Raw genomic sequence first — 14,735 nt, 5'->3', positions numbered from 1 at the left:
GTGCTCGGCGTCCGAAGCGGAGTTGTGTTTGTATGTAAGGCTCCAAAATACGGCTAGGGTGACCAGGGTAGTGACATCTCTGCAGTGAAATGACGAGAATGGAAGCAGAATTGTGGAAAAGGAGGGAACGGCTTCAAACGTCTGCTTTTGGTGGTAGCACTAAAGTTTTGGGATAAGGCAGCCTTACAGGTGGTGGCGTGCCTTAGCCCTCAGTGGTGTGTGTAAGGTCATTTACCGGTCTTCATAATAGTCTTTCAAGAGCTTATTAAGAAAAGTAAGTTGTCAGTTCGTGTTGTGATATGTTCACAGAACTGTGAAAGAGAGGTTTAAAAAAAAAAAGCGCCTTTATTCAGACCTGGATGTTGCATTCAAGTAACTCTATCAGGACCAAAGGGACCTCTCTGATTGCAAAACACTGACATGAGGAAAAGCCAACATTTTGCTCGTTTATGTTAGGCACAGCAAAGGCCTCGGTTCCCTTCTCGTGTGTTACTTGCCTTGGCTTTTCATTTTTTTGTTGGTTTGGGGTTTTTTTTCCTTCCTTAAGAGTAATTTATTTCTCATGTTTTAATATTTGGAGTATGGTTGGGTTTTTTGCTTGATCATAAGAGTTGGATAGAATGGGGATGACTTCTGCGTTCTCTTCTCCTTTTTGGTTTTTTTAGTACCCTGGAGTTTCAGAGTACTCGTGGGATACTTGTTCTTTTAGCAATGATCAAGGGGTGATTTCTTACATTCCTTGTTCTGTCTCGGTGCACAATGGGTATATACTGAATTGTACCCCTGCCAGCCTTTGCTTCTAGGCTGTAGCCATTGACCCATGTTAAAAGTTTAGTTAAGTCTCATGCTTTTCATTAGTGTTAGAACTTGTTAGTGCTGCTGTGGTGTCTGTAGACCTGTAGCTGTTGAGCTATTCTGATCTGTTGTTCTTGGTAATTTCTTACACTGCTTTTAGGGCTCCATTCTTATTTTTTTTAGCTTGCATAGAATTGTCTGCCCCGGACATATGGGTAGTACTAAAACCCTGAAAATACTGAGTTGTTATTGTTGCTTTAAACATCCGTTCAGTTCCTGGGGAAAAAGGTCTGGGCTGGTTTGGGATAGAAAAACATTCACTGTTTTGGGTTTGTATGTTGATGAAGGGGAAGGAGTATCCTTGTTCCACTTACATGTAACTTGTGGCAGAGCCAAAGGTCCAAGGCAGGACAAAGCAAACCATTCAAGGCTGTTGGAGGTGGCTGGGTTTTTTGTTCATTACCACACATACTGCTTTCTGTTCGAATCTGAGTTAATTGTGCAGCCTAGGCTGCAAGTTTAATTAGTTTTTTCTAGTGCTGATTTAGATTGGTATTTCTGAGGCTGGACTGTGAAGCCAAATACTCTTTGTATTGAAAAGTACAAGAAACAGTAGAGTTGTCACAAAAGGTGATGGCCAGAGTTGAAGGAGAAGCAGTTTGCACCTTGTCTTTTAAAGTAACGCTCCTTTTGAGAGCAAAATGCTGCCCACTTTATGTTCTTTAAATACTAAATGAACAGTCCAAGACTGACCTTAAAATAATTAGTATTTCGGTGCTTGGAGGAAATGACAGAAGGTGGAAATAAGTGACAGCAGTTGCAGGGAACTGTATGGGAGCTACAAAGTCCTGGCTCTAGAGCTGATTTGTGATTCTGACCTTGAGTGAGTCACTGGGTCTTTGTGTGGATTTCCTTACTTGCAGAGGAGGAGGGTGTCTGTGAGAAGATAGCGAAACAGCTTTAGTAAAACTTAGAGTAGTGAAGTGAGAGCTAGAATATGAAAATAGAAGTTTTCTCCCTTAACTGGCTTCTAAAAGTGATCAAAGGATTTTAGAGCATTGTGAGGACTGAAATGTGGATGGAAAATGCTTGGTAATATTTCAAGTGTTTGCGTGGCACAGAGTAGTGAGTGCAGTCTTGCTCGATTTACACTGCACAAGTGAGCACGAATCTGATTGTTCTTATGCTGAATCTTCTGCCAGGCTGAAGTGAATCTGATTAAATTCAAATAAGCTACAACTAAGAGCTGCTCTGAGTCCTAGGTGCTTTGTAAGAATCTGGCAGTTTGGTACTTTAGTGTTACGTTCTAGGATTTGGAAATTTGCTTTTTGTTAAGTGTTCTAAAGCATAATTTCAGTTATTTACCTGAAGCAAGCTAGAACAGCAAGTATTGGATAGTAACAAATTGCATGCAGTGTGATCGTTCCCAGTAGCTGTTGCACAGTGATATCCTGTAATGCTAACAGCTGTGCTAATTAGGTTGATCAAAGTGTGATTTGAGTGATAGAATTCATCTTTGCTCACTGCCAGAGAACAGTCCTAGTAGTGTTTTTCACAATGCTTGAGTTGATGATGATATCTGGAGGGAGGGAGATTATGGAATTGTAAGAGTGGGGGGAGACTGCAAGGTTGGGTAACCAGCAGCTGGTGTAAAAGTGCCACTCAGGTGCAGGGGATCAGCTTGTTGCTGCTTTAGCAGAGGAGGACTGAAGCTGAGGCTCTGGAGAAGTGTTGCTTTGTTTTCTTTCATAAACAGTTGATATGAGAATGTTCTAATAAATGGAAATATTTGCCTAAATTCTGTACGTATCTGATGTTACTCCTTGTGTCCTGATTTAAGATAACTAAAGCACCCATGAGTGTCCAGTGTAATCACAACTGTTAAGAATCTGTATGATTAGAAAAAATGTTTTTTTGAGTGGGTGGATCAGACTTGGAATCAATCACTTAAGCAATTCTGCATTTTTATAGGGAGGCAAACAAGCAGCATGTAAGATGTCAAAAATGTTTAGAGTTTGGACATTGGACGTATGAATGTACGGGGAAGAGGAAATACCTGCATAGACCTTCGAGGACAGCTCAATTGGCGAAAATTCTTAAAGAGAAGGAAAAGCGACTATTACTGCAACAAAGGTAAGATCGGCAGAATGAAAATGGCTGGTTTATTAATGAAAAGGTGACTTTGTATGTGGGTGGGAAAGATTGTGTTCTAGACCATTTTCTGTCATCTTTTCTTCTAGGCTGTGTGATGCTTGCTTAATATTAGTCATTTTGTATGTTAGGTGGAATGTGTACACTCAGATCCCACACAGCTGAAGTGTTGTTCATTAGCACTTGCTTGTCTGAAATACACTTACAACATTTTTGTCCTGTTTGAAACAAACAAAGTGCACAAAGCTGAAGTTCAAATAGTTGGAGCCTCTTTTGTAATGGAATACTGTTTCCCAAATTCCTCGGATACTTGGTTTCATGTGTTTATGTGCCAACACAAGCAGGTTGTAAATGTATTTACAACAAAGAAGCAATTCTTTCACTTCTGTTTAGGTTTGCTGTTAAGACTGTGCAGTTAAAACCTGGTTGTCTGGATGTGACCTGGCAGTGGAGCTGTGCTGATACAGCTCCTGTGTACTGCTCGTTACGAGCTGTAACAGTTACACAGGTGAATGACAGCTGGATTGTCAGGTGTTGTAACTCTCAAGCATAAAGTAAAACCATCTCACTGAATTGTGTATTTATTTCCCTTTTTGACAACCGAGGAAGTGAAAGATAACTGCAACTAAACAAGAAAAAATAGAAGCAAAACCCTGCATCTGTAACGTGATTGCCTTTCTACTTTGCTCTGTGAGTAGTCTTTAATGCTTCCCCCAAGGATAGTAATTGTTTTAACGAGCAACTCCAGATGACAAAGAGAAAATACTGATGTAGCACATTATTTTTCCATGAGATTCCTATGTATGGTGGCCTCTGTTCTGCCATTGCAACTCAAAATTAGTTACAGTACGTGGAGAGTTGTTGCATCAGCCCTGCTGAGGGACAGCATCATTTGTAGCCATCGCAGCCAAAACTGCTGAGGATTTGGGAAGGTACCCTCTGTCACTGTCACTTGCAGCTCGGTGTGTGGCTGTGGACCATTGCTGCTGCCAGGATGTGAGTTATGAAGGAGCGTTCACACCTTTGGCTCTGTTATCTTAATGGGGAAAGAAAATGGGTGGTGACCTCTGGCAGAAAGGTCTGATTTGGCTTTGTCATTCAGCTGAGGCAGCACCATGAATCAGAGTGCTGAAATACTGACTGAAGTGGAAGCCCATTAGCTTGTGTTAAGAGTGACATAAAATGTTTGATTTGGAAATTAATTTTGATCCAATGAGTAATCCTGAAGCATTTGGAATTCTGAAGTAATTCTGTTATCCCCTAGTATTGCAGATAAGAGTTTCTGCTCTAAAACTTGCTCCCTTTGGAGATAGAACTTGGACTTTTAACACCAAGATTGAGTTTAAGACTCAGATTATTTCCTTCTTCCTTTCCTGCCCTATTTCTGTTGAATTCTGCAGGCAAACACTGGAGGATGGTGAGTTGAAGGTGGAATTGCTTGTTGCCTGGCCACAGTGCCCGAGTCTGTGTATGGGATAATTTTATATAGGAGTTCAGGACCGTCCAGAGTTTGTAATGAATGGAGTTTTTTGAGCTGTAAGCCTTAACAGTGTGAGGGGTACGTGGTGTGAAAAGTATCATGAAAGGAAGACTAAGGAATCCGTAGATGGGAACAGTTTTTAATCGTGGTTAAATTTGGCTGGGTTCATACTGCTTATATAATCATAAGCTCTCTGAAACTCCTTAACTGTGCCATGAGGCATCCAGTTCCTTAGGTGCCAAAGCTACGCTTTCAAGGGTGAAGCTTTTTCTTCATGGAAATAACAACTTCCTAGGTCACACTCTTGCTTTTTCTATAGCTTGCTTTGGAAGGTTATTTCTTGTCTGCAGAGATGTTGGGTCTCCTACAGGTCTGCTTCCAAGTACTTGTGTCATCATCTTTAAAGGTCTAATAATGAATCATTAACCAGAAGGCAAACATAGTCTAATAAGGTTAATATTTACTATTTGACAACCGCATACAAGATTTTTCAGCATGAACTCATTTCAGCAGTTGTTCCAGGATCTTTATATTTGCCCAGCGTTGACTCCACGATTCTGATGGACGTTATGGAGCTCTCACTTACTGGTGTCAGTAGAGCCCACTGCTTGCCTGTCCTAGAGTAGGAGTTGGGAGGGGAGGAAAGGTGAGAAATTGCTCATTCCTTAGGGATGTCACCGCATTGAACCAAACCCGGGATGCCTGGGCCCTACTGATGGTTCTGAAGACTTTGTGGTGCCCCAGGGAAAACGACCAAGAGTCACAAACAAGACCTGTTTAATCTGCAGGGGTTTAAGCCCTCTCTGTTGGGTACTTCCATCGTGTAGTGAACTCCTGTACTTACCCATACGTCGAACACTAGAGGGAGGCATAGCAACGTGTGTTACTCACAGGCTGAATTGGGTCCTGTCTTCTGCAAGTTGCCTTGGGATCCAGTTCTCCTTACTCACAGTGACTTCTCTTGGCTGTGAAACACCTGGTTACCTATGGTAAAGGTACAAGGCCTTAATAATATAAATGTTAACAGCGTTCAGCAATGCAGGAGGGATTATAATTTGGTTTGAACCTTGAAGATCAGTGAATCTTCCTCTTGCCCACAGGAGATTGTGGAGAGTGTGGAAAACTCTGTAATTATAAAATTTTCATACCATAAGTGTGAAAATTTAAAAAAAAAATTGAGAACTCATTTTTCTGGCAAACAAATGGTATTGAGTACTTTTATTGAAATACAGTATAGTTTACCCTTAACGCTTTCTAACTTCTACCCTTTTCTGGAGTCTTTATCAACACACTGCCGTCTAACTCCTAAATGAAATATATTTGCAGTTTTCAGTTTTATTTCTGTGTATTTAAGATGGCTTCCAATAACATTTCAGTTGAGGAAGAGATATCCTCTTTCATGGAAGAGTGTACAGCTTCCTCATGTATCATGTTGGTGGGATGTGGTGAAGGGACTACTTTAATCATTCCAGTACATTCCAGGTTGACTTATGTGCTATATATCTGCAATGCATTGAGAAGAATGTGACTGGTACGTTTGCCTGAAAGAATTTTATTTTCTTTTAGAAAACCCAAAATAAATAAAGTCAGAAGTGAAGACTGTTTTTTTTTTTAAAAATCCCTTAGTGTTTTGTGAAAAGGAGACTTTCTTCTGTGTCACTTACCATTAAAACTTTCTGTGAGTGTCATTCCAGTACATTCCAGGTTGACTTATGTGCTATATATCTGCAATGCATTGAGAAGAATGTGACTGGTACGTTTGCCTGAAAGAATTTTATTTTCTTTTAGAAAACCCAAAATAAATAAAGTCAGAAGTGAAGACTGTTGTTTTTTTTTTTAAAAATCCCTTAGTGTTTTGTGAAAAGGAGACTTTCTTCTGTGTAACTTACCATTAAAACTTTGTGAGTGTTTGAGTACATGGGAATCTGAAAGACAAATAGCTGGAAAGTGTCAATATAAACAGATAGTTCTGTGTCTTTTTGTACTTGAGAGAAATGCGTGGTGAAAGCTACAGACTAGTTCAGTACTTTTATCCTTTGTTTCAGTCAGTTATTGCTAAATATGAGTACCCAGAACGGTATTTTGTATTCTTATCTCCTCTGCTTTTCCCATCCCAACGTATTGTGGTCTGTATAATGTAAAGAATAAAGAAGAGTACAGCACACTTAACACAGAAAATTAGAGCTGAACTGCTGCTTTTTTTAATTTCCTGATTTGTTGGAATTGTTGTTTTTCTGGTTTGAGTGGTGACTGAAAACAGATGCCAAATGAACTTTGTGTGGTGCGGCTCTGCTGATGGGATAGCAGTTTTCTAGTATTCAACTCAGCTCCGCTGTGCTGCTATTTATTTGACTTTCCTACTGCATTAATCAAAGCCATTGTTTTTCCTCCCTTTAATTAGCACTGGAGAAAGCACCGCAGAAAGGAAGACCAAGAAGAAAAGGTATGTGGGGATGGGTGACAACTTGGGCAGCTGTTTGGTGTGGGATCTTGCACTGGGTATTGCAGCAGGCGGTTTGGAAGGGATGTGGACGAAACCAACATTGCAAATAGAGTTTTGATTTTACTGCTTTTAGCCTGTTACAGGCATTTGTATGACAGACATTTGGAGAATTTCTGTTCCTCCCTGTCCAAAAACTAAATTCTTTGTGCTCTGCTTTTCTCCCTCCTGATTGTCCTATTGCTTCGTGATCTTGCTTTAGTAATAAAAATCTTCCTATTTCTGCCTCAGAGTTCATGAGGTGTGTTAAACAATTGTGCAAGAATGGTGTATTGTTTTCCAGTCTGCAATCATTCCACCTACCCATTTTGCTCTTCCTTTTGTTGTTTTCATTCCCTTCTCATAGCAGCTGTCTCTCTGTGAGGCTTTGTCTGGAGAATAAAATAAAGCATCTGAAAAAACCCAACCCTAAAACCAAACAAAATAAAAACCCAATCTCAGATGAGAACAAAATCCAGGAAGTACATCCCTCCTCCCCGTACTCATTTGAGCCAAGAACTCATTCTCTTTTGACGTTGTTTCTACTTGACTTTGCAGTAATGTTTGTTTGGGAATTTGCTTCTGTTTTTGTTAGCAAAACCGCTTCAGGAACAGGTAAAGCCCTGGCTGCAATATGCCTGTTGTGAGTTTTATTTACAGGGGGTGTTTGTGCAGCAATAGTTTAATTCTCTTCACATTTAGTTGACAGTTCTGGCTCTAAATCTGATCTTCTAAAAACAATTTTCAGAAGAATTTTAAAGACTAGGCCTTTTGCTTTGTTTGGCAGTCGTGAAATAAACCACAGCAGTTTTTTAAAACACACCTTTAATTTAAGCTATCATGTGAAATATGGCTTTATTGGCACACTTCTTGGTGAGTGTCTTAGTTCTAATATCAGAATATGTTTTATCAAAGGCCCCTTTCTCAGTAGTGTCCATTTATTGTTGGAGTTACTTGGGACCAGGGAGATCATAAATTATTTGATTGCTAAACAACGTAGTGCAGGCTTCTTCCTGCCTCAGTTTTCTCATATTCTTCTACTTGGCGTAATGATTTCGAGAGTATTTGAGTTCTAAACCAATATAGGAATGAAAGAAGTAAAAGGATTTATGGGGAAGGGGGTGGTTTTGTCACGATTTCCTTAAAAATTTAAAACGCTTCTAAGTTTGGATTGTTACCCAGTTCTTATGCAAACACCAATCAGCAGTAAATTCCTTCCCAGATAGTTTGCTATTTATACTTTTATTATGATACAGGAAGAATTAAATGTGTAAAGTTCACCAAAGGGTTTCCATTGAATAAGTTCCCGATATTTTTTAAAAAAGCACCAGTGAGGGTTGTGGCAGTAGCGAGCACTAACCTTTTACATAGTGTATGTTTGTTTTGATATAAACAGCAATAAGTAAGCTACAGGCTTAACCAGAAAAACAGGACCAGGAACAAGGCAAGGTGTTGTACAATCTTGTGACCTCAGGTGACAGAGTTGTCTTCTGGGTACACGTTGGCTTCGGCGTTCCCATGGAGCGTACTTTGGTTATGAATTGGAAGCCCACTTTGTGCTTGGATTGCATGGGTCTACCCACCTAAAGGGTAAAATCATGTCTTAACTCACTTGTTTCTTCAGGCACCCAGCTGTGATTGTACCCAAAACTGTAGATTTAAGTAGCAAATTTAAAATCACCCAGGCTTGTTGGAGAATTGCAGTAGAATTAGAGAGGACAAAAAAATCTGAGAGGGAGATGATAACGTGTGTTAAACACAGCAGCTCTTGGACAACTGATGCATGGAATCATACAAGATCCTTGCATTTGTGAATTTGTTTTGAGGAGAACGAATGCTTTTCTGCTGGAGAAATGCTGTATTTTTACAATGGTGTTGTAAACCCAAAGATGAGCCCATCAATAGCATCTGGCTTGTCAAGTTACCTAATTGGGACACAACACAGCTGTGAATTTTACTTGCTCCCATCTCCATCCTCCTCCTGTAACTACCAACAGGCCACATATTGCATCACCTGAAAACAAGTATCTGCTTGTTCTGTCTCTCATAGCTATTGCTTTCCTCCAGGAGAAGCAGCATTAAGTGTTGTGTTCTGATGTTTCTGTGAGTAAGTTTCAGATTGTCACCTGAAGAGTGAGGATTCTGCTATGGATTCTGTGAAAGGTGGTTAGGAGAAGAAAGTTCCAAGTTATCATTCAGGGGATCCTCTGATTCTTGTTGTATGAATGGGTCTGCACATCTCATGGAAGTGTTTAGATTGAAACTGCTAGTCCCTTTTTTTTTGTTTTCCTCATCTTAAGACTGGTTTTTCACAAACAGTAAGTCTGTATTGAACCAGCCCTTCAGGATTTATCTTTAATAAATAGCTGTTGTGTCTGCACACACAGAGATAACAGATTATAGATGTATTAAGAAAACTGAAGTGGTTCATAGCTTAATACGTGCATCCAGATTTGTCAGCTGACGTGCCCATGGCTGATACGATGAAAAAACATTATTCTTACTCTAATAGCCTTAACATAGGCATTTCCTGAGTTGTTCTGTTTAACCAAACCCTCTGATAAAAACTAGTACATTAATTTTCTAATGGAAAGAAGCCTCTGCATTATTATATCTGGCAGTTTTGCATGCTGTTTGGTTGACTTGGCAGGAAGCGGGCTGAATTAGTACCTTTATACTTTGTTTGGAGAAAGATCTATGGGAAGATTTAATTGTACTTTCTTGGAATTCATATTGCCTTACTTAATGAGGGACCTTGATCTTGAGAACAGCAGCCTCAGTAAGGCCTAAAAATGAAGGAAATAAATAAATATGAGAGGATACAGCAATCCACTTTGTGGTGTTCATAATTCTGTCTTTATCCTGGACTGTTTCCACCCCTTCTCCTCCACCCTGAAAACGTAAGCATCCTGTAGTGGCAGGTAATTTGCATTCTTTTGCCAGGAGTAATCTAAGAACAGTTTCCATTGAGTACAATGTGTAATGTTTGTGAAATCATTGATGAAACTTCCACGGACTTTTCCGTTGCCAAAATTTCACTCCTTATTACAGTGATGTGCTAGGAAACTGATCTTTAATTTTTCCCCGAGGCCTTAGTAGTATAGGACATTCATGCTTCTCCTGCAGCCTGTTTAGCCACGTCAGTAAAGACACTCATCATTACTGGGAACAAGATCCCTGCCAGCTTTCAAACTTGACCTTTTTCTGTAGTCCTGCTCTGGCTGACCACCTGTACGTGCTGTCACTCTGCTGATGCTGTAGGAGCCAAAATGCGTTTGTTCGGAATTGGAGGGGCAGGGTGGGGGATTTTGTACATTGTGAGACCTGGAAAGTTTCACACCAAATAATTGATCTTTGGATTACAACACAGTTTAAAGAACACTGTGTAATGAGCGCTGTCTCTAGCGGGCATGTTCTCATCTGTGTATTTGTTTTCTTTCAGGTCTAAAAGCGTGACCAGTTCCAGCAGCAGTAGCAGTGCCAGTTCAGCTAGCGATTCCTCATCCGACAGTGAAGATTCTTCTACCTCTTCTTCCGATGATGACAGTGACAGTGATGAGAGCTCCTCCACTTCCTCATCTTCTCCATCCTCAAGTAGCACTTCCTCTTCTTCAGAGTTCGAATCGGATTCCAGTTCCTCCAGCAGTAGCAGCAGCAGCACAGACAGTAGTTCTGACGACGAGCCACCAAAGAAAAAGAAGAAGAAATAGTGTGGTGCAGGGCAGAACTGTTGTTCGGTGAATGATAACGCTCTTCAAACACGTTCTGAGCGCACGGTTGCCAAACAGTTTAACTGGTCAACGTTTCTACTGCTAAAACTTTCTAAGTGTTTTGCATAGTTGTTCATTGGACATGAGAGGTGTTAAATGGCACGTGAGACTTACTGAAAGAGTATTTTTGTGGTTTATCCTTTTATGGAAAATTTTACTTTTTTAGTTGAAAAATCTATCATCAGATTTGTTTATATGAGCTAAGGTCCAGTAACCTGGATGTTTACATGCTGGAAAGCAAAGAAAGCTTTTTATTGCAGATCATGCTGCGCATCATACGCTACTGCTCTGTTTATGACAGCTTCACTTACATTTAGAAAACCCTCTAAGCGATAGAAGCGAAGGTTTTACACTGCTGGCTGTAGAGCACTGGCATTGTTGAAACTGAATGCACAACGTTGCATGCAGAGGGCCTTCCATCTCCCTGTTAACAACTGTATTATATGCTGCTGAGCTGCTTTTTTTTTTTCCCCTGATGACTTTTCCTGATGCTTCCAGGTTGAGTCTTAACTGCAACATGAAACTTTAAATAGTGTTCATTTGTTACTGGTGAATTTACTACTTGTACTGTTCAGAGGCTTTTGTCTTTTCAACTCTCCTGTTTCTGTAGCTCCCGTATTTGTTGTATTTCCTGAGACACGGTGTCTCTGGCAGCAGTGGCTGTGAGAAAGGAGCAGTGCACAGTGGAAGGATTATGGCTGATGCTGCTTAGGAGTTTCATCTTTGTGCCTTTTTTTGTAAATTAAATGTATCCTAGTGAGAGAAGGGCTTGAGTGGGTGTTTTTCAGAACTCCATTGGCTTTCCATACAGAATATGGTCAGTAAAACCAGAGAAATAGTGGTAACAACCAGAAATGGGCACTGTTTTCAAGGAGAGATGAAAAAGCTTTTTTTTCCTTGGATGCTCAGTGAGGAAAGGAGTCGCCTTTAAACAAAGGTCCCAAAGGAAAGTGTTTCCCTTTTGATATTTTTGCAAAAAAAGTTGTGTAATGTGAGATTACGGATCCATGTTGTTGGGCACGCGGTGACTGGCATTATGGTCTGCAGTATAACCAGTCTGTTATTTTGATGTAACAGTGTGTATGTGTCCGTGAAAATCTGCCGTGGGAGAAGCAAGGTACTGCAAAAAAAACCCCAAAAAACCCCAACAAAAGCAAAATCCAGACATACTGCAGAACAATGGTTGCTGGTTGCGAGGTGCAAGTTATTTGTTCTTTTGGTGAATTGAAGCGGTTGGCGTTAGTATTTGATTTTGTGATGCGGTCTCCCAGATTTGTTGTTGTTGGAGTACCCTTTTTTTTGGGGAGGAGCATCACATGTGGAAGAATTCTTAATTGGTTTAGGTAAAATATAGTAACTAAACTATTTTTTATATTTTTACGGAAAAAGTAGTGTGTAGAATTACTTTTGAATACACTGTGCTTATTTAAATGTTTGAAAAATATGTATGTTGTGTGTGTTAGTCTGTACTCATTACTGTTTTAACAGAACACTCTGCAGACTGTAAATAAAGTTACCAGAAAATTGTTTAAGTCTTCTCGAGTGAATGTACCTTTTAATGGAGAAAGCTAATAAATTATTAAGCAGTAGCTGCTAAGTTCACGCTTACTGCAAATCCAGGTGTAAGTGATATGTGTAAGCTCTTTGGAATATAGGAATTTTTATAGTGCGGGGTTTAGGGCCATCTCAAGAGCTCCAGCAAGCTGTGGGTGATGACTGAAGCCAGTCGTTAACTTGAGGGGTCAGTCTCTTCTGACATCGCTTTGTTTGGTGTCTGTGGTCGGACAAATTGGGTCCCTTGGCAAAGACAAAAGGAAACGCTCGTGTGTGTCAGGTCCTCGTCAGCAGGAGCCAGGATAAGGTAACGTAATTACAGATTGTACTAAGGAGACCTTACCTTAATTTCTGGTGCACTGTTGGCTCCTGAGTGGAGATCCAAAGCAATGGTGTACTGCTTTCACTGATACGTCCAAGTGCTGATTACGTCCAACACCAACCATAAGTCCCTCTATACTCACATTTCATTAAAAAGTTAATTTTAAGTACCCTATTGGATTTATTTTTAAATTGCCTCTTTTTGTTAAATTTGTCTCTACATCTTATTTTACAGAGTAAAACCCAGCAGCCTGTCCAGAGCCTTGTCAGTTCATCTCTCACTCGATCTCATCCTGGTATCTCACTGGACGCTTTGATTCAAACCTTTGTTTTCAACAGGAAAGGTATCTCTTTGGTTACTGTCTTCCAAAGCTCTAGGTTAGGTATAAAACACCATTTTTATTTTTTAAAAACCCACTAACTAGAAATTGCTGTATTTACTAAGCAGTTACATGAGAGCAGTGTAGCTCTGAAGAGCTTGGATTTAATCCTTTCAATTACTGGTGGAGCTGCTGTTGCTAATTGAAGGGAAGAAATTGATGCAGTCGGGTAGAAAAACAGCCTCGGGAAAAGGGATCCCATTTCAAGGAGAAACTGCAAAGTGAGCTGGAGAAGGGAGAGACAACCTGCTCTGCTAGTCCAGGCCTTCATTACATCGAACATCTCAGTCAGGAACAGGTTTTTGGGTGACCTCAATGAAATTGCATTATCATCTGTGGATTGATGGATTGATTTCTTTTTTAAGGGAGGAGTCCTTAATAAATACGACTTTTGCTATCAAATGGAGTTGCTCTATAATGCAATGATTCAACATCGCTTAACCCTGTGGGTTTAGTCTGCTTTATGAAGTTTTATTTACCCAAGCTCTGCCTTTCACCTGATGCTGAGACATCAGTGGTGCCTGAGGCAGAGCTTCACAGCCCGGTTTTAACAAAGACGTGAAAGGGACGTTAATGCAAAATATCCCAGAGTACAAGTTGGACTTTTGAGAGTTGGTTTACCAAAAATGTCACTGGCAGAACATAATTTTAAAAACATCATTGAGACGTGAGAGGAACTGCGTATTTGTGTGATTTTCTGTTCCTTTGTGTTATTTACAGCCTTATTTTCCCAAAGAAGCTGCCTGCGCCTTCCCCGCCCACAGAAGGATGGAAGTTATGGGTGCAGTTAATTTTCAGGTAGGTTGGGGTTCCACTCTCTTTGATCACGGTTTTTTGTGGTGTGTGTCGTATTTCACTGTTAAAACAAACTTCAGATTTTACTGCCAATTAAAATAGTTACAAACTGCCTGAGATTGGCTCTAGATTTAAAACTTACTGTGTCTTCCTGTAGCATTTCTGTACAACATGTCTCTGCAATCAAAGACTATTTTTAAAATAAGATTTAGATTTTGGAGTTTGTTACACTTATACAAAAAGGGGGGGAGGGTTTACCATTCTGCTGCACTTGACTTGCACATCTCAAACAAATAATAAAGCATTACGTTCACAAATACGAACCCAAGATAGATCTAAGTTCCAGTACATTTCAGAATCAGTTTATGTGGAAAAAGTGGGGGTTTTTTTGTTTAAATTAATGTTTTGTATAATATAGTTGTATGTTGTTGTTCATAAATAACTTTCTGGAGATGTTTAAAGCCAATTTTGGAAGTTTTGGTAGCATTGCCACTGTAATGGCACTGTCTGTGTGGGGTCTCCCATGAAGTGACAGGTGCTTCCCTGGTCCCTCAGAGCTGTGAGTGCTGCCCAGCTGTGCTCTCATCTGCCAATTTGGACCCAAAACGAGGAGCACAGTGCTCCGCTGGGGTGAAAAACTGAATTATAAACCCGAGTCACACAAAAGAGCAGTTCAGGGATGTTCTGTGGCGCAGTGGAAGCTGAGGGCTGCCGTTGGGTGTGGCTGGAGCTCTGGGAGGGCATTAGGAGATGGGAACTGCTCTGAAAAAGATTGAGAAAAGCTGAATTTGTAGTTGTTTCTGTGAACGGGCTTGGGAATATTCGTAGGTAATTATTGATGATGTTCTGGTTAATTAATTAATGAATTAAAAGTACCCAACCGTCCCTTGAAATGGGGCAGAAGCGTCGGTTAACGAAAACCGGGCGGTTCGCTCTTCGGGAGTGCAACGTTTGCCCCTTTGCGGTATTTAACGCACCGGAACCGGCGCCGAGGGCACGCGCACCCGGCG

At 40.4% G+C, this 14,735-nt stretch overlaps 1 protein-coding gene across 1 annotated transcript in view; it reads left to right on the top strand.

The window, feature by feature from the left end:
* ZCCHC10 (zinc finger, CCHC domain containing 10) overlaps positions 1-11,019 on the top strand; it is an 11,271-nt gene extending 252 nt beyond the window's left edge. The window contains exons 2-4 of the mRNA XM_010194664.1: positions 2,767-2,928; positions 6,828-6,869; positions 10,348-11,019. Of these exons, the coding sequence (XP_010192966.1) occupies positions 2,767-2,928; positions 6,828-6,869; positions 10,348-10,615 (472 nt within the window). The 3' untranslated portion in view covers positions 10,616-11,019. The remainder of the gene's footprint in view (positions 1-2,766; positions 2,929-6,827; positions 6,870-10,347) is intronic.
* The last annotated feature ends 3,716 nt before the right edge of the window (positions 11,020-14,735 follow it).

This window comes from Mesitornis unicolor, unplaced genomic scaffold (genome assembly GCF_000695765.1).
Source record: "Mesitornis unicolor isolate BGI_N332 unplaced genomic scaffold, ASM69576v1 scaffold2551, whole genome shotgun sequence".
NCBI lineage: Eukaryota > Metazoa > Chordata > Aves > Mesitornithiformes > Mesitornithidae > Mesitornis > Mesitornis unicolor.
The sequence above is the reverse complement of the archived record's forward strand: the minus strand, read 5'-3'. Positions and strand labels throughout refer to the sequence as shown.